Here is a 25,516-nt window from a genome sequence, read left to right on the forward strand (position 1 = left end):
TTGAAGGTGAAGACACTGATTTCCCCCCTCTAGACTATTCAGGGGTCCCCCATGAGACCCTTGAAAGACTCCATTCTTGTATGGAGAAAATGGAAAGGTTTTTGGGAAGCCAAAACCCACCCACACCCAAAGGACCAAGAGAATGGCCCCAGGATGACCCTAGGGTCAAGATTCCTAGGCTGTTTCCCCCTTCTACAGACGCATATGACCTCACTGAAGAGGAGCAATACCTCCAGGAAGATGAGGAGTGTTTGGGTGGAGAGGAAGAACATGAGGAAGAGGGGTTTGAAGAAGATCCTTACACTAGTGCAGGAGCTTTTGAAGAAGATACAGCTACCTCGCAGCCCTGGCAATCCCCTTCAGTGCAGCCTTGGCAATCCCCATCAGTGCACTCAGACCCTGATGTCTTTCACCCTTCTCCTCCCAAGGATTCACCTATTGGAAACACCTCTCCCATAGATGACCAACCTTCACTTAATGCACTATTGCGCAAGGCAGCAGCGCATTTTGAAATAGACACAGGGGAGACTCTTCCTGACATAGACTTTGTAGAGAAAGTTATTAAAGAAAAAGCCCCTGTTAGTCAGTCTATTCCGCTCCTGGCTTCTATAAAGAGAAGAATAACTCCTTCCCTTTCCAATCCGGCCTTAGTCAGAGGGGTCAACCCTCGGATAGAAAAGCTCTTCAGCCCTTCGTCCTCTGACCCTTTGTACATCAGAGGACATTCTATTCCGGACTCCCTCGTAGTTACCAATACAAGAAAAAGAGCGGGGGTACCACTATCCACTAGTGAGGCACCACCTGACAAAGAGGGCAAGAAGCTCTATGCACTTGGGAAGAGAATCACGACCTCCGCCGCCTTCTCAACTAGGATTGCAAATAACAATTCCCTACTAGCTAGCTACGCAGATGCACAGTGGAGCAAGCTGCGCAGCGAAGCTGAGGACGCACCAGAACCCCTGCGTTCACGCCTGTTAGCTATAATCTCAGAGGGAACTCTTGTAAACCAGGGCATCGTAAAGAACTCCTTAGATGCCGCAGAGACGGCTGGCCGTTCCCTGGTTCAGGGAATACTTCTCAAATGCCATGTCTGGCTGCGCAATTCGGGATTTAAGCCGGAAACCCAGGCTTCCCTGATAAATAAGCCCATAGAACAAACACATCTGTTTGGGAAAGCAGTTGATGAGGCCCTAGAACATGTGAAGAAAGAGTTTGATACCATCAAGACTCTTGACCAAATTTCTAGGCCCCCTAACAGACGCAGCTATGGCAATAGACGCTCCTTTCGTGGCCAACGCCAGCAGCAAAACCAACAGCAATTTTACTCTGCTACCAACTGGCCCTCTAACCAGGCTAACAACACCCAGTTCAGTGAAAGAGGCCAACGCCGTGGCAAAGGAAGAGGTCGCGGCTCCAGCCCCAAAGGTTCCACGCCCAGTACCAACAAATGACCCGAAGATTCGGGTCCCCTCCCATGCATCACCGGTCGGGGGCCGGCTAACATGGTTCCTTTCAGCATGGGAGGGAATATCGTCAGACCGCTGGGTATTATCCACCATAGCTCACGGATACTGCATCGAATTCAACGGTTCCCCGAAGTACAGACCCCCACGGAACCGACGTATGACACCGGAACACCTCACTATTCTTCTTCAAGAAGTAGAAGAGCTACTGAAAAAAGAAGCTATAGAGGCTGTCCCCCTATCTCAGGTAACAGAAGGTATTTATTCAGTGTACTTCCTTGTACCCAAAAAGGACTTAACCATGCGCCCTGTATTAGATCTGCGCCCAGCGAACAAGTTTGTCAAACCCCAAAAGTTTCGTATGGTGACCTTGCAGGAAGTAATCCCACTGTTCTCACAGGGGGATTACATGACAACACTAGACATGAAAGATGCATACTTTCATATTTTAATGTTGCCAGCGCACAGAAAATACCTCAGGTTCAAGATAGAGAACAAACACTACCAGTTCAGAGTACTACCCTTTGGGATAGCATCTGCACCAAGGGTATTCACGAAAGTACTGGCAGTGGCAGCGGCCCACCTGCGCAGGTTATCCATCCCGGTATACCCTTACCTCGACGACTGGCTCATAACAGGGGATTCTTACGAAACATGCTTCTCCAATACCCAAAAGACCGTAGACCTTTTGTCCCAACTGGGCTTCTCCATCAACGAAAAGAAGTCCAGCTTAGACCCCAGCCAAATCAAACAATTCCTAGGGGCTCTAATTCGAACAAAGGACAGCCTCGTCTTCCCCTCCAACGAGAGGGTCCAAAACATGCTTTTTCAGATCCCCCATTATGTGGTAGGTCGAGAGGTGACGGTACGCAAAGCAATGCGCTTGCTAGGGATGATGGCGTCATGTATTTATTTGGTACCTCACGCGCGCCTGCGCATGCGCCCTATGCAAGAGTGGCTCTACAGCCAGTGGTGTCAGGCCAGCGGACAATGGGACGATCTAGTGGTGGTCTTGCAGACCTTGGTTCTCTCGCTACGGTGGTGGACGAAAGAAAACCTGTTATTAGGGAAAACTTTTGCCACACCCGCAGTGGAAGCCACTCTAACCACAGACGCATCCCTTTCAGGATGGGGGGCTCACCTATCCCATCAGACTGCTCACGGAGTGTGGACTCCGAGCTTAGCATCCAAGCATATAAACCTGCTGGAACTACTAGCGGTGTTCAAAGCACTGAAAGCCTTTCAGGAACACTTACAAGGAAAGACAGTGATGGTCCTCACAGACAGCACCACAGCCATGTACTACCTCAACAAGCAAGGAGGCACTCACTCTCCAGGACTGTCCAAGCTGTCCCAGAATATATGGAAGTGGGCTCTCAAACACAACATGTTCCTACTATCACAACATGTACCAGGGGAACTCAATCTGCTAGCAGACAAACTCAGCAGAGACTTCCCCCTGACCGAAGAGTACGAATGGCAATTGCACGAAGACATAGTCTTAGACGTCTTCACGCAATGGGGATTCCCGGAAATAGACCTGTTCGCAACTCTGGAGAACTCACAATGCCAAAGTTACGCCTCCAGGTACCCCCAGAACCAGTCCAAGGGGAACGGTCTGTCGATTCAATGGTCAGGGAAATTTGTTTACGCCTTTCCCCCGACTCCCCTTCTCAACAAAGTGGTGCACAAGATGTACCAGGAGCAGGTTACCATGATACTAGTGGCCCCAATGTGGGCCCGGCAGCCATGGTTCGCTCACTTGATGGATATGTCCCTATCTCCCCCAGTGAAACTTCCCTGCCCGTACAACATGCTGTCACAGGACAAGGGCAGGACACTGCATCCATGCCCTCAGACCATGAACTTAGCAGCCTGGCTCCTGAGATCATAGAATTTGGACATTTACAACTCCCGCAGAGATGTATGGACATCCTCAGGTAAGCCAGAAAACCTAATACTCGCCACTGCTATTCTAGCAAGTGGAAAAGATTTGTCATCTGGTGTAGAGGTAAGCGCATCAACCCGGTTGACTGCTCTCCTACTAACATTGTTCTGTACTTGACCCATTTACTGGATTCAGGTCTAGTGTTCAATTCCATTAAAGTCCACCTAGCGGCACTTTCTGCATACACCACTTCCCAACTTAGTGTCGTGGTGGAAGATACCAGTTATCAAGGCCTTCATGGAGGGGGTAAAGAGAATACACCCTCCGATAGCTAACCCAGCTCCCGGATGGGACTTAAATGTGGTACTTTCTAGACTCATGGGCCCTCCTTTCGAACCCATGCACAAGGCAACTCTTAAAGACCTCACTCTTAAGACTGCTTTCCTAATAGCTATCACCTCCATTAGGAGAGTAAGTGAACTACAGGCTCTTTATGTACTAGACCCCTTCGTAACAGTTCACAAGGATAAGGTGGTTCTACGCACACACCCAAGGTTTGCACCAAAATTCATCTCGAAATTTCATGTAAACCAGTCAATAGAACTACCAAGGTTCTTTCAAAACCCTTCCAGCTTGGGAGAAAAAAGTCTGCATACACTAGATGTACGCAGAGCTGTCATGTTCTACATGGAAAGAACCAGACCACTGAGAAAGACTAATCAGTTCTTCGTCTCTGTGGCAGCAGGAAGAGAAGGAGATGCAGTTTCAAAGTCCACTATATCTAGATGGATTGTTCAATGCATCACTCTCTGTTACACTCTTGCTAAGAGAGAACTACCCTTCAAGCCAAGAGCACATTCCACTCGAGGCACTGGGGCTTCCATAGCGTTCATTGCAAATGTTCCCCTTGAGTCCATCTGCAAAGCGGCTACCTGGAGTTCTGTGCACACCTTTACAAAACACTACTGTCTAGATGCACACTCTAGATCTGACTCCCAGGTGGGACAGGCAGTATTAAGACATCTTTTCTCTACTGTTCCTTCTCATAACCCACCGCCAACTCCGGGTACTGCTCGCTAGTCTATGCACAGCATGTGATTCTAAGCAGATTAACAAACATTAGAAGACAATGCATTACTTACCGTAAAAGCATTTCTGATGGTTGTATCTGCTTAGATTCACATGCGCCCACCCTTCCTCCCCGCTCGGATGGAAGGAAAATAGACATCCTTTTCTATATTTCTCTCTTTTCTGTACTCACTCACGTCTAGAAGGCTCCCTCAGGGCAGAAAAATACAAACAGAGGGACCTCGACGCGTGAGGGATTGTGGGTACAACGCACGTCACTATAGGGATAGTGTTACAGACACGCCTTGTCGACGTCCCCTTTTCGACTACGAAAAACAAAATGCAATACCCCGCAGTGACCACTGGATGTCGGACCTATGCACAGCATGTGAATCTAAGCAGATACAACCATCAGAAATGCTTTTACGGTAAGTAATGCATTGTCATATTTTTTTTTAAAGAAAAAATTAAAATATATATATATATATATATATATATATATATATATATATATATATATATATATTATATATTTTTTTTTTTTTTTAGAGAGGATAGTCGATTTTGCCTTTGAAGAAGGCGGCTGGCCTGTTTGTCAGAGGGGTGCACTTGAAGCTCCCCATTTCCGTTCAGCTGCTCTGCACTTGCATTTCAGGGCGGCCAGATCGGAGTCGTACCAAGAATGGCACTTTTCGGCAGCTTCATGGGATCCTCATGACAGGGGCAAGGATGTCAACAGTGTTAGAGTTGGAAAGGGCTGTGTCAAGATGGGAGTCCGCCGCAGGAGTAGGTGGAAGAGAGTAGGTGGAGGCAAAGGCTGCCACTGAAACTCTCTTCATGGGTCGGATCACCGTGAAGGAGGGTGGCATTGCTGGGTGGCCCGTGGCCAGGGGAACAGGAAGCTTCAAGTGCGAAGAAAGTGATCAGTCCAGGAGAGAGGAGTAATGAGAGGGTTAGAGAGGGATGTCGGAGGTGATGAGAGCATCTAAGGTGTGTCTCGCAGAGTGGGTCAGACCAGAGGGTAGAATGGAAAGAGCCAAATGCTTTGAGAGTCCATGGCCATCTTGACCGGCTAGCTAAGCTACGTATGATAAGAGATGAATGATAATAGGAGCTGCAAATTCTGAATGGACCGAGACTATTTGGGAGTGAGATGGGCACTGTATGCGTTATTAGTGAAAAGAAGAAAAAAAAATGGTCTTCCCATGTTTTACTATAAAAGATTGTCGTTCAGGTAGGCCACCCGGAAATCGGAGTAGGGCTGTAATATCCTGTCCATACGTCATTAGAAAGTGGCTGGGGCCCCATGCAGGCCAAAAGTGAGGACTTTGAACTGGAATAGTCCCAGGGGTGTCAAGAAAGCTGTCGTGGTCTCATCAGTTCTATGTACTGGAGCCTGCCAATATTCCTTGGTGAAATCTAGGGTTGATAGGAATGTGGCATTTCCAAGTTTATCTATTAACTCATCTATGTGTTGCATAGGATAGGCATCAAAGGCGGAGATGGCTTAACCTGCCTGAAGTCTATGCAAAACCTTCCAGAATGATCGGGTTTAGTTACCAACACAATAGGGGAGGACCATGGACTTGAAGAGAGAGGCCTCGATAAGGTTTGCCTCCAGCATGCTTTTCACTCCCTCAAGCACTATTTGTTTTTGGGCTTCTGGGAGTCTATATGGTTTCAAATGGACGACAATTCCCTTTGGAGTTCTGATCTAATAAGTACCATGTACTCTCCCTGGTTTCTCGCAGAATACATCGGGGAATGCCACAACAAGGTTGTTTAAATCTTGTTTCTGTCTAGAGTGTTTTTGGGGGAATAAGCTCAGAATTGTCTATCTCCTCAGGTACCAGACACGACAATATCGAGGCGGTGGTAGTGGAAGGATTTTCTTTGCACTCCTTTAAGAGATGTATGTGGTAAAAGTGGGTCTATTGCTTCCTATCAGGTTGGGCTATTTTATGGGTACAGGTGCCCGTTTGCTCTAGTACCTCATATGGCCGATGCTACTTTGAGACAAGTTTATTTTCAAAGGTAGGTAAGAGGACTGATACCTTTTGTCCTACTAAGAAAGATCTTAAATTCACCTTCTTGTCATAGGTGGACTTCTGTTAGGCTTGAGCTCTCCATGCAAGTGTGGACTAGATTCCAAACGAGTTTCATGTGCTCTCGTAATCTGGTAGCTGTTTGTGAGAGGGGTATAGGTGCCTCTTCTCTCTCTTCCCAGGTCTCCCGGAGCATGTCTAAGACATCTCTTGGTTCTCTATTGTAAAGTAGTTCAAAAGGAGAGAATCCACTGGATGCTTGAGGGGTCTTTCTTACTGCAAATAGGGCCCAGGGGATCATGCGATCCCAGTCCTTCCCATCCTTATCTACCAATTTTCTCAATATCATTTTAAGGGTTTTGTTAAATCTCTACCAATCTGTCCATTTGGGGGAGGTAAACTGATGTTGTTAAGGTAGTAATGTGTAGTAATTCCTTGACTTCACCCATAGGTTTTCTCATAAAATTGGATCCCTGATCCGTTAGAATTTCTTTGGGGAAACCAACCCTAGAAAAGAATGGTAGTAGGCGTTTTAGGATTTGGTGGGTTACCAGGTCGCGTAATCCACGATTACGAGAACATATTTACTACCCAGCCTAGAGCTTTCCAATGATATCCATCCCAATTCGGGAGAAATGGACTTGTATTATTGGTAAGGGGTTTAGATAGGCAGTTATGGGAATATGTGCGCTGGTTTTTTGGCATATTTCACATGTCTGAATGAAGCTCTTTGTCAACATAGATGCCTGGCCAGTAGAATCGCCCACTGATGTGAGCTTGGGTTTTAAATTGTCCCCTGTCAAATGAGTGTGCAATATTTAGCATATCTAGCACAATCTTGTGATGGGTTTTGGGGATTACTAACTGAGTTTTACTTAGGCCTTCTCTGGAGGTTTCCTTTCTATATAGTAATCCCTGTTTCAGGAAGAAAAAGGGGCTACCCTTTTCTAGTCCTTACCCTCAGGAATCACTTAGCCTCTGCAAATGCTGGATCATTTTGCTGGCGAAGGCTAGATCGAGGAAGGATGGTAGTTTTTCTTCCCTCTTCGTCTCAGTGATAGGTGTTTCATCAGCCTCTCCAAAGCCTAAATTACCTCTCGCAGTTTCCTCTGGTTTACTTGCTTCCTTAAAACAGGGGAATTGAGCCTTCTCAAGAATTCCCTGTGCAATTTTGTCCCCACTGTGTATTTCCAATGGAGTTTGGCCATGGTACTGTAGGAGAACCTTTGTCTCCCCAAAAGTCTGGAATGATGATGCCTGCTAGGGCAACTAGACCAAACTTCCAGGCTATGCCAGATTTTGGGGCTAATCTTATAACAACCTGCATGGGGTATCGTCCCTCTTTTCCCTGGAGGGATAGTAGCTTCTCTGCTGCTACAAAAATCATAGTTTATGGATTCTTTCGTGGCGGTAGAGGGATCTGAGGCTCTGTGATTAGGTTTCTGGAATTTTAGGGTCCCCCAATTTGTCTCAATTAAGTCCCATCCCATTCCTGACACCACATGTAAGGAAAGCATAGTATCAAACAATTAAGACAGACACAAGTGATCACAGCTGAAGGGTGTTTATTAAACTTCAGTGGGTTGATTGAATGCCTAGCTAACCCTAAATCTAATGCTGGGAGCAAGCTACGACCATCAAATAATAACGCAGTCCTAGTGGAGTCTGTCGATAATAAATGGGCCTATACTAATAAACCTATTGCCAATCCTTACTTATAAATACAATTGGTGTGGGAAAACAATGTATGCAAAAGAAAAGTGTTCAAGAAACAAAATGTCAGGATAGTTGATCAGTGTGCTTCCCTTCCCCACTTTTTCAGCACGGGACAAGGTTGCAGACTCAAGCTTTGCACACATTCTGGCTTCTCTGCCACGAGGATGCAATTCAAAACCTAGGTATCTGGGCCTTCTGCGCCAGTCTCTTTCCCAATAAAAGTCTCTTATTGCAGAGTTCCTAGCGTAACACGTAAGTACCAAAGTTCCTTTCTCATCAGGATTTTCACATTCACAAGTTCTCAGGTTTATTGTTCACAATTGGTCTCCCTCGATCGGGCTCGGACCATGGGACTCCCTTGATAGAACACCGACATTATAATCACCCTTTCTTTGCTTTCTTTTTGTTATCAAAATTCAAAGACTTTTGGCTGTGCGCTAGATTTTTCTTAAACCATTGCAGGACCACTTCGATTGACTTCATCCATAAATTTCACTTTATTGCTTTTGTTTCTGCCACTTCTTTCTGGGTACATCACACACTTCGATTGAGCACACCTGCGGTGCCTTGACCACTCTGTTACTTTGTCTCGTAGCTTCTCTGATTCATATTAAAGTTCAAACAATTCATCGACAATTGAGCTTTACTCATGTCTTTCATCACACACGTTAATATTCTTCGCTCTTGCGCTCTTCATACAATGTTGCCTCTTGCGATCTTGACTTAAACACAGACCGGTCTTGTATCGGTCTACCCAGCTCACCGACTGTTGATTTCTCTGGCTGTGCTTTGGTCCCTGAGCCAAGGATGGAACCGTGGCGGCTGCAGCTCCTCCCCGACTCGGCCAGTCATGCATGAGAGCCCCTGGTATCTGACTTGCAATGCAGGATTCTTTAGTCTGGTTCCTGGCCTTACGCCTTTTAATCTGAACGTTTCTGGAAAGTAATGGTTTCTCGCCAGGAAGGTCAAGGGTATCTCCCTCCTTGCTCTGCCACCTTTCTCCCCTCGTTAACCGCCGTCTGGAAAACGCTGTTCCTTCGTGTGCTTTACCTCGCTCAGTGTGTGCTCTCCTGCTCCGCCTTTTATCCATGTGGGGAAGCTTAACGGAAGTCAGGTGGGAGTTGTTAACAGTAATTGGCTGACTTTGCCAGACCTTAGTAGTGGGACATGTCCGGTACAATGCTCTGGTATGAGTCTGCTTTCTTCCAGAGCGGGCTGTTTTTGTGAAAGTTTTCGTATAGGGAAGGGAGAGTGGGGGAAAGTTACAGTTTCCAAGTATCCTACCTGGTAGGATGGAGTATAGGTGTTATAGGGGGCATACAGCGTTTCGCCGTCAGGTCTCCCACTCCCCGAAGACCCCTCACCCAAGTGATCCACCCGCACTGGTCCACCCCCAGGGTCTGGATCCAAAGGTGATGGCTCTGCCCTGGCCACCTGAGAGAAAGATCCCCGGGGACAGGCGGTTTCTCTCAAGATCCTCTGGTTTCTCTCAAGTCCCAGAGAGTCTAGGTGTGGGACATGTGTGAAACCAACAGTTGTACCTGATTAGACAACTACTGGCTGTTTGAATGGTGCAGATCCTTACCATTGGTGCGCTTGGACTTGCTTCCAGGCTGAATTTTGAATATGAGGACTCCTGTAGCCTTTTCTTCATATCAGCGTTGGAGCCAAGAATCCCTCATAGATGAACAGTTGACTCAAAATCTGAAGAATCCTGAAGAGGTCGGGCATCCCTTCCTGCGTCTGGCCTAGTGAAGCCCTGTTGGACTGCCTGATCTCTCAAGACCCTAAGCAATGCTTCAGCCCTTGCACTAGTGGGACCAACTAGGCTCAACACATTCTCTAGAATCCAGCCTCCTGAGCCTTCGGAAGTTTTCCTGGACCATCCAGTGGACTGAGCAGCTCTCTCATGGTCTACCTCGCCAGAAGCGCCACTGTTCAGCGGTTGCAGCCAGAACTTCGGTGGTCGCCAGCTTTCGGGACACGTCGCCTCCCTGCGAATTTCGGCATCCCAGCATCATCAGATCCTGTCCTGGAAAAGCTTTGTCCACCATGACTGGAAGGACGCCTGCCGTCGTCTGTGTGGAACTTGCCTTACCACGTCCTGAGAAGTGTCCTGAAGAGGCCTGCATCAGTGAATCTTGCTTTTCTTCATAGCCAGGGGTTGCATCTGGACCTGACAGCAAGAACCCTTGCACCCGGCAGTACCAAGTTCCATTAATGCAAACACCCCCCCCCCCCCACTCATCCCCTTAGTCGACCCATCAAGTCATCTGGGAAAATCAGAGTCGGGGGGGGGGGGTGAGGGTGGGAGGGTATGGTGATTGGGGTGTTGTAAACATGCGCAAAACATTTGTCTTCACCCTGATCTGTTAGGGAGAATTCTCGGTTAAGGCTAATTTCCCAAACCTAGTGAGTCCCCCAGCAGCTTTGCTGGATTTTTGGGGTTTATTTTTTTCTCTCCTAAGAGTGGGACTCTTTTCCTCCCACTCTTAGACATGATTTAAGGTGTTCCTTTGACTTTGAATGTGTTTTATGGGCTATGGGGTCCTTTACCCCATAGGGCTTCATATGTTTTTGGTATGTGGGTTACACAGCACCCTCCGTGCAGTAACCCAGGGGTGTCATAGTGACCCCCAAACATAGGCTCCATACCCTGGGACTGACTACTGTCTACCAGGGCATGTAAAGTCACCATTGGCTTTACTAGTCCCCAATTATGAACAAACCAGTACAAACCATCATATTGTGGACGTACTGGTCGGGGCAATTCGATTGCCCCGGGGTCTGTTGTTCGAGGGGGCACATCTCCGTCCCCCCTGATCGAGTTTTGGCTGGTGGCAGTGGATACTACTTTTTATATTCTACCGCGAATATTTTCCTATGGGATTTTCCCATTGTTCGAGGCTACCACTTTTTAATATAGCCTCGAACATACCGCCGGTTTATTAAATTAATATAAATTCACCAGTTGGTAATTTTTGCCGAAACTCGGTTCCAAAATGGCGTTTGTGGTCTCTTCTGTGACTCCAACCCAAGTCGGGCCCTTTGTTCCACTTTTTGGCGGGCTTCTCCACAGAAGCCTCGAAAAGTGGTGCCACTCTGTCTGGGTACCCCAGGGAGTGTGGGAGGGGGTTTAGGCACCCTGGACTGAGTTGCCTCGACAACTCAAGTCGCACTCTTGTGTGATTGGCCCAAGTGGTGAGCCGCTCGGCTCACCACTGAGCATGTTTGATTGACAGGCTGAATGAATGGGGGTTTGCTGCATAAAAGCAGGGCTTTGGGGACTGGAACTTCACAAGTCACCACAGGACCTAAAGAATTTGAAGAGGGAGAAGCTGAGCCGACCTGCAACGACGACGCCACCGGTGGAACCCTGCTGAATCGTCTCGCCACTTTTCCCGACGACAGAGGAGATCTCCAGCCCGGAGAGTATTCTTCCTTTGACTGGTGGGGATAACCAGTTTGCCCGTCCTTTCGCCTTCCCGGATCCTCTCGTGGCCGCCTTGCCTGTGCCAAGCACCCTGGCAACCGGGATACCACGGTTTTTCCACTACCGCGATCAAAAGGATCTTACCTTTTTAACCGGAGAACTCCGTGGCTGGTTTCTTCCCTGGCAGTGCAACGACCTTCAGCTTTCCTCAACGTCGAGACCATCTCTTCCTCTGGACGAGGCCGTGACTTGCACCTGCTGCCAGGAACAACTGCCCCCGCTGGAGGATCCTCTCCACTTTGAAGGTACTGTGTCCGCCTGGCTTCCCTCGCAACGGTCTGTGTGGGATAACTCTTAAAGTCTCCACTTACCACTTGGGTTGGCGCTAGGCTGGCTAGCTGAAATTTTCTGAGCTGACTTAATTCTTTTCTGAACTCTCTGCAAGACTTTTCAAGACTTTTAAACTGTGTGATCTTGGGCGCATTGGTGCTCTGTTCACTCTAAGAGGGAGCCTGGCATCAGAACATTTGGCTCACAAGTAGACTTGACTTTCTTGCCTTGCTGGGTGCTTCTAAAGTATTGTGTTGTGTGCTTTTCCTAATTTCTGCCTTTTCCCTCCCTTTTTCTCAACTTATTGGAGTGCCATCTTTAGTTAAGCGCTCACCTCTGTCTGGAAATAAGTGGTGTTAACTAAGACTTGGCTAATAAGGAATAAGGGATGTACATCTAGTAATAGTGACTGTGTTGAATTTATTTACCTCTTTTTGTGCTAGTGTAATTTATAAGTGTCTTTAAATAAATAATTATATACTTTTACACCAAAGCTCTGGTCAGTGTTTGCTTGTACCACTGTGTCTCTGTACCTTTTGTGTATACTCTGCATACTGCCTAACTCATCTTGAGAGAAGTCTTACTGCTCAGCCACAGCTACCGGGTAAATCTGGGTGGTACAGACTGCTACCAATTGGGTTTACTGCCAACCGCCTGTAGTCCTAAATCTTTTGCAGTGGTCCCTAAGGGAACTGCACAGGTTGCTGCCTAACATGACCTCCATAGGATAACATAGGACAGGATACAAAGGAACTGGTTCCCAAACATTCCATTCCACTACCTTTTGGTTGTTAAACCTGGGTAGTACCATCTGAAAGATAAGAACACGTTTTACTTACCTATTCATTTAAATCCATTTGAAGAACCTATGTGAATACATATATATTTCTGAGGCTTGTGGATCTGCTTAGATCACATGCTATGCATAGGCTTACATCTAGGGGTAGCCGCAAAACAGTTATTGTTTTCGAAACTCAAAAAGGGACGTTGACAGGGCCTGCCAGTAATACTATCCCTAGTGTGACGTTCACTGTACCCATGGTCCTTCACGTGTCGAGGTTCCTCAGATTGTTTTTAAACTTAGTTTTTCTTTCTGTCCATTCGATAACTTTAGTGCAAGATCTGCGGCAACAGCTCTCACAACAAGACCATCCATCGACGACAGTGACGCCCGTCTCACCGAACCTTTGCCTGCGGCCTGTCGAGGCCTCAAGGAGCCTCGGCCCTGCACAGTAGGCAGAGCGCGGGGAGGTTCATATTCCAGTCTCACTTATAGAATGCATATTCCCCTATACTCCCATTTATTTTGCCAGACTGCCATCTTTATACACAATGGAAAACACTGCTTTTAAATTCTGTCCTCCTTGTAACAAGAAGTTCCCCTGGAAGGATTCACACTGGTTGCGTAACTGTAGCCTTCCTAGGGACCACGCTGAAAAACAGGTCAAGTCTTGCAAACTGTTCAGGCCCAAAACTTTAAAGGACCGCAAGACCAAACGCTAGGCCCAGCACGCCATGCAGGCCGAGGCCGCCATGGACATCGAGGGAGCCTCCAGCGATGGCAGCATCGGTGTTAGGCAGAATCCTCTTAGGGACCACTAAACACAATTAAGACTACCGGTGGCAATACACGTTTTACCTTTGGTACAAGCCTGTACTACTATGTCAGAGTGGTAGCAGTGGCGGAGCAGCCAGGCTTATCTCAAGAGTATATGAGCAGTAGCAGAGATTACACAAAGGGACAACAATTACTGTGACTCAAGCAAATACTGACTCAAGGTTTCTGGTAGGAAGATATAAGTACATTTATTTTTAAACCATTCGTTATAAACACAACTCTTTAAACTTAAATAAAAACCACACGTTAAATACACAACAACTAAACCAATTCACTTTGTACAGTAAGTCTCAAGGTAAGTACCCTGTGTTTGAATGAACCGGTGTTACGGACAAAACACGTTACAGTGAATATGATTGCGATCACTTTTTGGCAGTTTGGTCTACTAAATAAACGCGTATCTGTGACATGAAATACTACCGCGGCAAAACACACTTGGCACCTGAGATACCCAGAGGGAGTTGGAGGCAAAACTCACAGGCAATATTTTGGTTAGGCAGGCAGAATCGAGAAACACTCAGAGAAAGGAGTTCAAAAGTCAAAGGGTCGAAAGACACCGGGGCCTCTTGCCAAAGATCACACCGTCAGACAGTTCACGACTCAACGTAGCCAAAAAGTACTTCAATATTGTCAATGTTCAGAAGCAAAAGTTATAAGAAGGAGGGAAGACAAGGGCAAGCCTTAGAAATGAAGAAAAGGGGTTCACCCAGTTTCCTCAAGTAGAACACAGTACCTTGTTCCAATGGTGCAGCTGGTGCCCTGGCAGTTGTTCCTGTTGGTTTCCCACAGACACACGATTCCTGGAGCTTCGTTGTGAAGGAGGACGTCTGAAGGGGGTCTGCACCACACAGGGATGAGGCCGGCAGCAGCGATGAAGAATAAAAGGTGTGCTCCTTAAAAACAGGAGAGGCTCTTCAGATGGATATCTGGACCACTACAGCAGCGTGCAGCGATTTCGACCAAGGAAGAGATTCCTCTGGCTGTAGAAGATGAGCTGGTTGTCCCCACCAAGCTCAAGTGAAGAACACTCCGGACTGGATCTTCTCTAAGTCGTTGAAGGGAAGATAGCTCAGGACTGCAGCAGGGCTTCACCGGGGCGGGGTAGTTGCAGCAGCCGTCGTTCTCTCTGCTTCTCTTCGGTTCTTTGTAGTTCCAGTGGCGACTCTGACTTCTAGCCCAAGAGACCTGCCTTTTATGCGAAAAAAAAAACATTCACACAGCCTGGCTGTCAATCACCCAGCAGGGGGGTTGTCCAGCCCAGACAACTACCCTGGCCAATCATGACAAAGTGCGCCTTGGGTTTCCTAGGATACCCTATGCAGGGGGTGACTACACTCCTCCCTCACATTCAGACCACCTAGACACCAAGGCGCCTTGAGGAGGGCTTCTGAGCAGAAGCCCGCCAAAAGACAGTGAACAAAGAAGGCAAACCTAGTTTGCCGTGTAAAGTAAAACACAAGAAATGGCGAATAAACCCAACCGGAGCCAAAAGAAAGAGGATTTGGTCAAGCGAGTTTATGTTCGAGGCTAATATAATAGCCAAGAACAGTACCACGTTTATCTAATATAATTGCGGTAGAAAAGTTAGGGTAAATACCACTGCCACCAGCCAAGTCTAAATGTTAAAAGAGCGAAACAATGCTCTAGGAGGTACAGATACAAAGGGATACAAATTAACCCTTTCCAGTACTCCATGGAAGGTGGGGTGTACTGGATCTGTGGAAGATTGACTAAGTAAAGTTAATGGTAACTTTACCCCTTTTCTGGGGGACGGTAGTCGCATCAGAAATGGAGGCGAGGGAAGTCTCAGAGACAACCCTGTGCCACGGCACTGAAGGTGCTGTGTGACACATAAAAATAAAGGGGCTACTGAAGTGGTGTACTCCAGAGTCCACAATCACAAAAACAGGTAGAAACACATAGCAAAACACAGGTAAGAGTGGAGGAAAAGCTCTCCCTCTTATCAAGTGGAAAACAATAAACTCCAGAAGTCGAGCAAAGCTGCCGGTAGGTGTCCTCTTACGGATTAGGTTATGTACCACACAAAATTCAAATCATTTAAGCAAAAGGGTCAAACATGGGACTCCATCGCTGTCCCCAACCATTTCCCTATCACAGAAAGAAAATTAAACCTTTAATAGTACTAGATGTGTTCGTTGGGATACATACCTCTGCATATCCATAACAGGAAAGTCCCAGCAGGAAAGCAAACCGGGCAGTGTAACAGCGAGTCTAGAACCTGCACGCAAAGTGTATGAACGGAGCGCCCTGACAGGAGAGTAGATCATTGACAAACTTCAACTAGTACAAAATAACGCCCTTAGGGCTGCTACAGGTATCTCACGAAGGGACCACATCTCGGAGATCAGGAGGCATGTCCACTGTCTCCCAGTCAAGGAAAGGATTGTGTTCAAAACCCTTGCCTTAACGCACAAGTGTGTCCATGCCCTGGCACCCCCCTACCTGGCAGAGGCATACTCCAACAGGATCACTGTACCTAAAACCCCAAGAGTCTGTGCAAGCGGGACCAGCATACCAACCATGGCCGCCACTTTTTGGAACGCCCTGCCTGCTCACATTAGGTTAATTGACTCTCACGCAGCATTCCGGAAAGCCATCAAAACCAGGCTCTTTGTATGACACTGCACGGTGTCCAGTCAACTCGTCGAAAAAAAACTGGTCGACTGCAATTTGGTCGACGCAATTTGGTCGAAAACCAAATGGTCGAATTTTTTTTTTATTTATATATTTATTTTTCGGGTTTTCGTTTAGTTAAAAAAGGGGTTTTTAGAGAAAAAAAGGGGGTTGGGGGGGACCCCCCCAAAAAAAATAAAAAAAAAGGGTTAAAATAATAAAAAAAAAATTTCGACCATTTGGTTTTCGACCAAATTGGTTCGACCATTTGTCTGGTCGACCAATTTTTTTCGACCAAATGTCTGGCAACCACACTGCACCTGTACTTCTGTATGTATCTCTGTATATGCCACTGAGTAACCTGTACTAAAATCATTTGTTGTTGGGCCGCATTCCTGTAACCCTGAATTAAGCCTTCTTCCGCTCCTCTATAGCACCTCGATGCCTGTGGGCTGCAGTGCGCTCTACAAATCCAAAAAATAAAATAAAAATAAATACCAGGCAATGAAACCTTGGGCAAGTGAATTATACTCCCTGGGTTGAGGAAGCGAATTAACTGCAGAAAACGAGGGGAAGGAAAGAACCCTTGAGTGTGTTAAGTCAAAAGTCCTGGCAGGAGAGTACAACAGGCAATGTGGTTATGAATTTCTAAAGTTTAAGAAGAGGAAACGCAGCTGTATCGAAAGGGTGCAACCTTGGGGAAATTACCCATACCCCCTTGGTTTAAGAGTTATTGATTGTACTGTGAAACGCAAGGGAAGGAAAATAACCTTTTGAGTATGTGAAGTCCAGGGGAAGGAAACCATACCCCCTGGACTGGAGAACTGTAATTCTTTGAGAGAATTGAGACCCAGCGAATGAGAGAAGTAATAAAGCTGGTAGTACTTTGGCAGGAGAATAAACCAGGGGTAGGAAAAGATTGAGAAAGCTTGGGTGTCGAAACCCCTCCTTAAAATTGTGAAACAGTAACAATCAATGGAAAAGAGAAGAATCATCCCCCTTTAAGGGTGATTGAGATCCAGGGATTAATTAACTGAATTATATGCAAAAGAACTCTTTTTGCTGAGAATCTCAGGTGATCGGAGGACCCCTCGAACTTTGATTACTTGATACTTTTTGCACTTTTTCACCTTGGAACTTTGTGTTGAAACTGTGGAGAAAACCACAATTGCTCAAGACAGACTATACTCCTTTTCACGTTGTTATAGGTTTAGAATGAAATTATCAGATTAGGATTTCGACACAGGACGGAGAACTCTTTTGCTTTTGGACATTCTGACAATTGACATCCTTGGTTTCGTTGAGGTGGGGAAACCCCTCCTAGAGGGCGAGAGAGGTATTTTTCCAACCCATTTTGTGTTAATAAAATTCTATAATAACCAACAGATGGCATGCCTCTGTGTCAAGTCTTGCTCTTGATCCCTTACAGCACCCATCCAAATGGTAACTGCCTTGACCTTATTCTCCTCTCTTTACTCTCTGCCTCCATCTTCACCGCTGTTTCTCCCTCTGATTATACAATCATCTTGGCCTGAATCACCACTCCTACTTCCACTCCTCTCTCTCCATCTACCACTTCCATTACCAAGTACGTTTCCCTCCTCCAAATTCCCTTTTCACTTCTTTGACCTACAGCACTCTATCTCCGTCACTGCAAAATTCACTGTTTGATCCACTGATAAAGCCTTCACTAACTTTACTGCTGCTCTTAACACTCCCCTCTCCTTGTGCTTCCGTCTTACCACATTGACTCCTAAAACCTCACCTCCACGGCCTTGGATTACACATCTGCACCCTGAAAACAACAATGAGGAAAAACCTTTGCACTTAGAAAAGATCTAGACACTCTTCTCAGATCTCCAACTCTACCTGATCGCTCTTCAAACTGACTTCTCTGCTCTCGACTCTGCCAAATGTGACTTCTATCTCGCTCTCATTTCGTCTCAATCCTCTCAATCTAGGTGCCTCCATCCAAAAATCTCTCAACTCAATTCTCTTACCTGAAACCCTGCTCCATCTCCTCTACTTTCTGTTAACGATCTAGCTCTCTGCTTTGCTTCATACAGTTCCAAAATTCAAAATGCCCTCGCAAAGTACCTTCTATCCTCACACCTGCTCATTTTTCTCCACCACCTCTACCCTCTTCTCCTGCAACAACATCTTCCTTTGCCCCCACTAACACTGATGAGATTCTTGACCTTCTTCTCAGAGCTAACGGTCATCTGCCCCAATCAGTCCTTTATCTCCACACATAGTGAAACCCAAAGCTCCCAGTGTTGCTCCATATCTTACTTCCCTCTTCAACTCCTCTCTTGACATTGCCACTTTTCCATCATCCTACAAGTCGGCTACTGTCATCCCGATCATTTAGAAACCTGGCCTATATCCTAACTGTCCTGCCAACTTTTGTCCTGTCTTTCTTCTACCTCACTATTCTGAAATCCTTCATCAACTCTTCGCTAATGACTGAGATCTTCTCCTGTTCCTCCTTACCTGACGAGCTAGAGTAAATAATGTCCCTCTCTCTATCAAATACTGGATGGCATCGGACTTGCTCATGCGCTACTATCTTTAGACTGAAGTTCTCTACCTCTCCCTCTTCTATTCTTCTCTCCTGACTACCTTCCCTACTCGGTTTCTGCTTGCAACCTATGTCGTCTTCAACCCATCTCACAACGTCTCGCTCTTCCTCTCCAAATCTGCCACTGCAGCCAGACTTAATCTAGTCAACATCAGAAAAGTAAGACCTCTTCTTCCTTTCAACACTCCTAAGCACCTAATCTCCTCTTTAGTACTCTCTGTCTGACTACTGTGCCAGTCTACTCTATGGCCTTCACAACTATGCAACAACTTGGCTGTCCAAAACCCTCTTCAACCTTCCTCGCTTGACCTCCGCCTCCTCAGCCTGTCAGTTAGGATGGTTATAAGACGGAGGGTAAGTATAAACTCGTTCTCATCTTCAAAACTATACACAAGACTCACCCCACTATACCTATCTGCCCATCTCACGCCCTACCCTCCCACTCGCTCCCTAGGATCATCCTCGGGTCACCCCCTTGCCACCTCTCGTGCCCCTTGCGCTCCTCTCGTTTCCTCTTACTCCTTGCTCCATTATCCATTACTCTGGAATGCTCTTCTCTCTTCACCTCCGTCTCCACACTACTCCCACTCTATCTCTATTTAAATCTAACCTCCCAGCACTCCTCTTTTCTGAAAAACCACTTAAATAGCATTCAACGCCACCACATCTCATCGTTCTCCTTTCCCCCTACCTCTCTACGACAACCCACAGCATTTATCCCTCACCCCTTCCTCCTAAAATGTAGCACTTCCTCCACATCCCGTTCCTATATCACGCTCTTCTGTCCTTGTCCCTGGCTCTTGTTTCTACCTCCACTGCATCATCTGGTCTTATTCTACATCCTCTCACCCAATGGGGAGGACACTGGTGATCCGCTCTGTAAATCAATGTTAAAAAGTTTTGTAAGCATTTATGTGCTAAAAATGCATTGTTTTCCCTATAATTGTCATTAATTAAAATACAAATAAATAATGAAATGTTGAAATTAACAGTGGGATTAGCTGCCTTTGCCATCTTCATCCAAAAGCCTCTAGAATCATTTCTTGCACAACCTCAAATAACTCCTCACAAGCCTCCACTGCTACTTCTTGCTTACGTAAAATACACTCTTTGTTTCCAAGACCAGCGTACTATTACTAGGGTTGCGATCTAAGTGCATCCCTAAGCGACTTCCTGGCTTCTTTACGGCAACCCTTTACCTTGTTTTATACGCTTCTGAGACGCCTTTTCTTTATCACTTCTTGGGCAGTTACCCTTGTTAATTCTTCATAGGCTAAGATGCGCTTATTAGCCTCAGTTTCTTACAATAAGCATTTCAAGATAACGTCCAGATTCCCTCCAACCTTGTTCATGAAGGGGATTTTGTATCAATCTTAACCCAACAAATCCTTCTGCAGTTTAACAAAAGGGACCCTTCTAAACACTTGGAAGATAGTTTCTTTTATTCTCTAAACAACAATCTAACCTTAAATGTCTGAGACTCGTTTCGTTCCAGAACTTACATGTCCACTATTCTTTTGCAACGTTGACGTGAGGTAATAAAGTAATCTATTATGGCGGAAACCTGGTGTCCTACAAGTGTTTCTCTAGCTGGAGAATTGGTTGGTCCCATTTACCACCCAAAGTGCATATTCGAAAAGAAAAAGTTAAATTCACAGCCTTTTGGAGAGGTATGAGACCTTATTGAATCCAACAGTTCATGTGTTAGAGGCTAGCCAACCAGTCTAGGGCCTTCCACATGTACTAGGGTTGGGATGTCCCTTTAGGACACTGCACTTAGTTGGGTAGGCTACTAGATACTTACCTACTTGTTAGGTTGTATGGAATTGTGGTTCTCCACAATGTTATTTTATGTTGGATACTTGCACTTGGCAAATGGCCCACATGCAAATATTGGGGCTGGGAGAGTCATTGTTTACTGTTACTTTACTGTTTTTATAAATATACTTGCTATCTGTTTAATACAGTGCATTGTCCTCTGAAGTACCTATTTGACCTAATATATTTATGTGTGTGATTTTATTAAAGTATATCTTTTTCAGTGTGGTTTATTTTCTATATTTGTGTGTGGACTAATTGTATCTGTCAAACTACTACCCCTACCTGAGAGGTAAGCCTTGTTGCACTGTCCAAGCTACCCACGTTTGAGATGTTTGTCTTCCGTTGTCTGGTGTTTTAGCCCCCCCCCCCTTGGCTAGGGTTAGTTATTGTTGCATCCTCAACAGGGAGTGGTACAAAAACTGCCTTAACCGTAGGTATTGCCAGAATGTCAATGTTTGTATTGAGGAGTTCCTCAGAAGAGTTTGCAGTAGGTTCCCACCTAGCATCAAGCACTTTATGAGCCAGGAGTGTCTGTCCATTTGGAAAGAATTAATAATTTTGTTCATTATTTGAAAAGCAAACCTTCTCTACAAACAAATGCTCCTCACACTAACTTTCCTCATGTTTATGGGCAGGTGGTGGATTATTATAAGGAAGCTTGCCGCGCTCTGGAGAACTCTGAGACCGCCTCCCTACTGGGAAAGATCCAAAAGGACTGGAAGAAACTGGTGCAGATGAAAATTTACTATTTTGCTGCGATCGCTCATGTAAGTGTGAAAGGAAAATGTGAGCTCTGTCATTCTTTACTAGATTAAGGAACACACTGTTGGAAATCCTGTTGCAAGACGCCTTGCCTCTTCAGTGAAGTCCAAAGAGAAATATCTCACTCTGGGGGAAATCTACTCACAGGCAGATTAGCATATGCTACCCGCAAGCTTGTGCAACTTTGCTTGTTGAAGGGCGCATTGGCACCTCTGCTTTAGATAAAAATGTGCCAATGCCGAAGCATCAGCTTTTCTACTGGGTTTCCTTTAAGTAAGAGCAGAGTTTTGGCCCTTTAGTACTAACTGGAAAATCAGCTCTTTGATAAAGCAGAAGCTGTATATACACACCACAAGATCTGTTAAAAACATAAACATAAACTACACTACATTTCCTGACATCTGGCCTATACATGTCTTCCTTTTTCCTCTTTTAAACATGTGTGAAAGTAGGAGGTGGGCAGAGTGAATTCAAACCTTACCATTTCCAGACGGATCTACCATTTGCTTGCATTCGATCCACTGTTCGTGATGTCAAAGGGAATTTTGTTTCTACCCGATTGCTAGCCATTAACTACACAACATATTTTGAGGCAAAATGTCTTGCTGCTGTGAAATATTACAAAAAGGCTTATTGAGTAATAAACCACAAAAAAATAACGCTCTTTGTTGCAAGTCACCCAAGTAGGTTCATCCCTTGTTTCTGAAACATTACATTTTTCAAACAGTCCATTGTAAAGCGATTTTTGGTTGCAACAAGAAACTCAAAAATTGCCTTTTTCAAATGTGCCACAAAATGTATTGGGGTTAGGACCCTTTGATATGACACGGAGTGTAGGCAGGCCAAGGCTAAAGCCGAGTTGGTTAGCGAGGTTAGAACCCGACGCACAATAGGTAATTCGGACTTGTGGGGAGCCAGAATTGAGTACTGCAAGCTTCTAAACAAGTAAAGGCACTGGCTTTTGGAGTATAACGGGGGCAGGGTGTAAAACCGGGGTCAATACGATGCATGGTTGTAACACCGAATTCACCTGGATTGAGCACTTCTCTGGGCTATACAGGGAAGAGAGAAATCCAATTGATGGTATTGCGGGGATGGAATCATGGGTTGAGGGCGGCAGTGAACGATCACCTTCCACTTGTACTTACAAGTGAGGAAGTAGGTAGAGCCCTACTTAGCCAAAAATTGGGGAAAGCCCAGGGCCCAGATAGGGTCCCGAGAGATCTGTAAGCCACAGAGCCAGTTATTTGGATCCTTTACTTAAATTATTCAACGCAGTTCTGAAACATAATGTTGCCCCCCACATCATGGACTCACGGTGAGATAGTTTCCATCCACAAAAAGGGAGCCAGAGAATTACCTGCCAATTAACGCTCAATATCCTTATTGGGTGCCGGGGGTAAAATGTATGTGAGAGCAATACTCTTTCATCGTGGGTCCTGGATCACCAACAGCCATGTAATTAACCATCATCACTAGGATTCTGTGCCGGGCTGTGTACAGTTGAGCAGAGTCTACGGCTGAGATTGGTTTGTGATAAGTATGTTGTCCTTCGAAAAATGTAGCCCTGTTTGCGGACAACGCAGTATTACTGTTTTACCAACTGGTGCACGCAAACAATTGGGGACATTTTTGTATTTTTGTAAAAACAGCCTGGCCCTCGATGTCGCAAAAACCAAATCAATGGTATTTAGTACTAGAACCAGGAGGAAGCCTAGAGGACTAAGCCTGGCCCTGGATGAGTCCCTAATAGAAAAGGTTGATTCCTATGATTATCTGGCGCAGTCTGTGCATCTCTCTAGGCCTTTGAAGCCCAAGCATGAGAGGACACAATCTATGGGGTGGAGTTATGGGGGCAGGCAAGTATCTACTTCCTAGCAATCGTAGAAAATAAGTCCCTTAAGAATATACTGGGGTTACCAATCTCTGCATCTTACCTACCTGTATTCCTAGAAACATGGATGCAATGTATTGAATATGTCAACTGCGGCCTGTCTATTATTGGGCTCCACTGTGGTCAAATTGTTCCCTGCTAATGTACAAAGACACCCTGATGGATGTTATTAATCAAGCAGGGGGTCCTTCCTTAACGTGGGTTGTCCATTTTAAGGAACTGCTAGGCGATCTGGGCCTTGGAGAGTACTGGACTAACCCAATATCCAACTCTACCAAGGCAGTGATAAAGGCTGCAGCCCTGGTAAAGGCTGAGTATGATAATTGTACCAAGGTGTTAGGCAACGTTTGTATGCAGTACCCTCTGGGACCACTACACACAACTCTGACTACCGCAAAGAGCAACACCGCGGTTCCTGGCTGTCGAGATGGACCTTTCTTGCTTCTGTAGTCCCGCACTCTGTTGAGGGGACTCAGGCTTGGTCAGTCCCGCTTCTTGGGAGTCTGGAGGATTTCCAAAAGTTCTTGACCAGCTTAAAAGCAACGCACACAATCTGCTGTTCCTCTCCCTGGCTATACGGTTTCCAGCAGCAACTCTGTGGAAATTCAACCAGCTCCGAGATGGATGTCCAGGTGGCTTACTTTGGAGATGATCGGTCCCACCAATTTAAGGGGAGAAGTTGTCCTTGCAGGGCTTCTCTGTCGATGCAAACCTGGTGTTTCAGCACTGCAGCAGGGCTTCACCAGGCAAACAACGGTCCAGGAGTTGCAGCAGGCATCCTCTTCAAATACTTCTTCGGTTCCTTCATCCAGTGGTCGACTCTGCCTTCCAAGCCAAAGGACTTGCCTTTTATACAGTTCTCTCCCATTCATTCCAGCCTAGCTGTCAGTCACCCAGCAGGGTGGCTGTCCTTGCCGGACAGTCAGCCAGCCAATCACCCCAGAGTACATTTGGGTCTCCTAGGAGACGAAGCACAGGGAGTTTCGGTCACCTCCCTCACTTCCTGCCTACCCCAGACACCCTGGAGCCAGAGGCAGGTTTCACTCCTGAACCCCGACAAAGGCGAAATGAACAAAGAGACCAAACCTGGTTTGGCGCGCAGAGCAAATCTCAAGAAGGACCTTTCCACAAAGAAATGGCGCAAAAAGACCTGGCTCCATTTTCACAAAGATGGCTCCTGTGTGCGCTTTACAAAAGCTGCGAACGCAGCCTGCGGTAAAGGCACACTATGGTAGTTCAAACGAAACCACTGCCACCAGCCATTCAGTGTGAAAAGGGTAACATAAAAAATGTTACATGACAAACTAGACAAAAGGGATACTAGGTAACCCCTCCATTGTAAGATCGAGTGTGCTGGGTCTAGAAAGTTACAATGGTAAGTAAAGTCAATTTCACTTTACTGCTCTTGGAAACAGTAGTTTATCCAAGAGAAGGTATTTAAGCCTTTGAGAAATCTGAAAGACTTCCCTGTGTCACTTCACTGAAGGTGCTGTGTGACACAATGTAAAAGATTATGCCTATGGAGTTTGTCAGACTCCACAACCAAAAGAAAGTGTTCAAAATCACAATAAAATACATGAGAGAGTGGGGAAAAGGGTCACACTCTCCAGGGTAAAAAAAATCAAGTCCTCAAAATCCAGCCAAGTTGCTGAGGGTCTCTAAGGTGGAGGGAATTCGGTCCCGATACACTACTGCAGCATAAAGCTGAAAGAGGGTTACGAAGATTGTTAACCCGAAACTTGAAAGATCATAGTGTATTAAGCTGCTTATAGGGATATTACTGACTGCAAGCCTCTGCCACAAATGGAATAATAATGTATCTGTTATGTGCCTACTGTGTGGTAATATGTATGAAAACATGGTCAATTTTTTTTAATGACATGTCCAGCAACATTGCCATTGAGGGAACGATATTGAAAGCTATTATTTCTGGCTTGCGTTTGCCGGATGATTGATGAGGCTATGTTAGTTTAAATTCTAGTTTAAATTCTAGCAATGTGTTTGCAGTCTGTACCACTTGTAAAGACCTTGTGTGGGCCTGGAGAGTAAGATTGAAGAAGGTACAAATGCATTGATAGGATGTTGGGATATGTAATTTTATGATTTATTAAATTATATCCAGTCTTTTTATGAATTGTCTTCATCTTGTCTCCTGGCTTGCAACATTGTGTTACTACTGACTTCTGCAATTGTATTTGCTCTCCTCTCTTGCTTCTCCACTCTTTTTGACTGCTTACTCTCTGTTCTCTCCTCCCCTCTCCCT

At 45.8% G+C, this 25,516-nt stretch overlaps 1 protein-coding gene across 2 annotated transcripts in view; it reads left to right on the plus strand.

Annotated features, from left to right (window-relative positions):
* The window catches only part of PTPN23 (protein tyrosine phosphatase non-receptor type 23), a 1,404,706-nt gene that overhangs the window by 376,013 nt on the left and 1,003,177 nt on the right, over positions 1-25,516 (plus strand). For both annotated transcript variants that reach the window (XM_069645828.1, XM_069645827.1), the window contains exon 8: positions 21,233-21,364. In XM_069645828.1, the coding sequence (XP_069501929.1) occupies positions 21,233-21,364 (132 nt within the window). The remainder of the gene's footprint in view (positions 1-21,232; positions 21,365-25,516) is intronic.

Source organism: Ambystoma mexicanum, chromosome 2p (assembly GCF_040938575.1).
Source record: "Ambystoma mexicanum isolate Mex_15411 chromosome 2p, UKY_AmexF1_1, whole genome shotgun sequence".
In the NCBI taxonomy this organism is placed as follows: Eukaryota; Metazoa; Chordata; class Amphibia; order Caudata; family Ambystomatidae; genus Ambystoma; species Ambystoma mexicanum.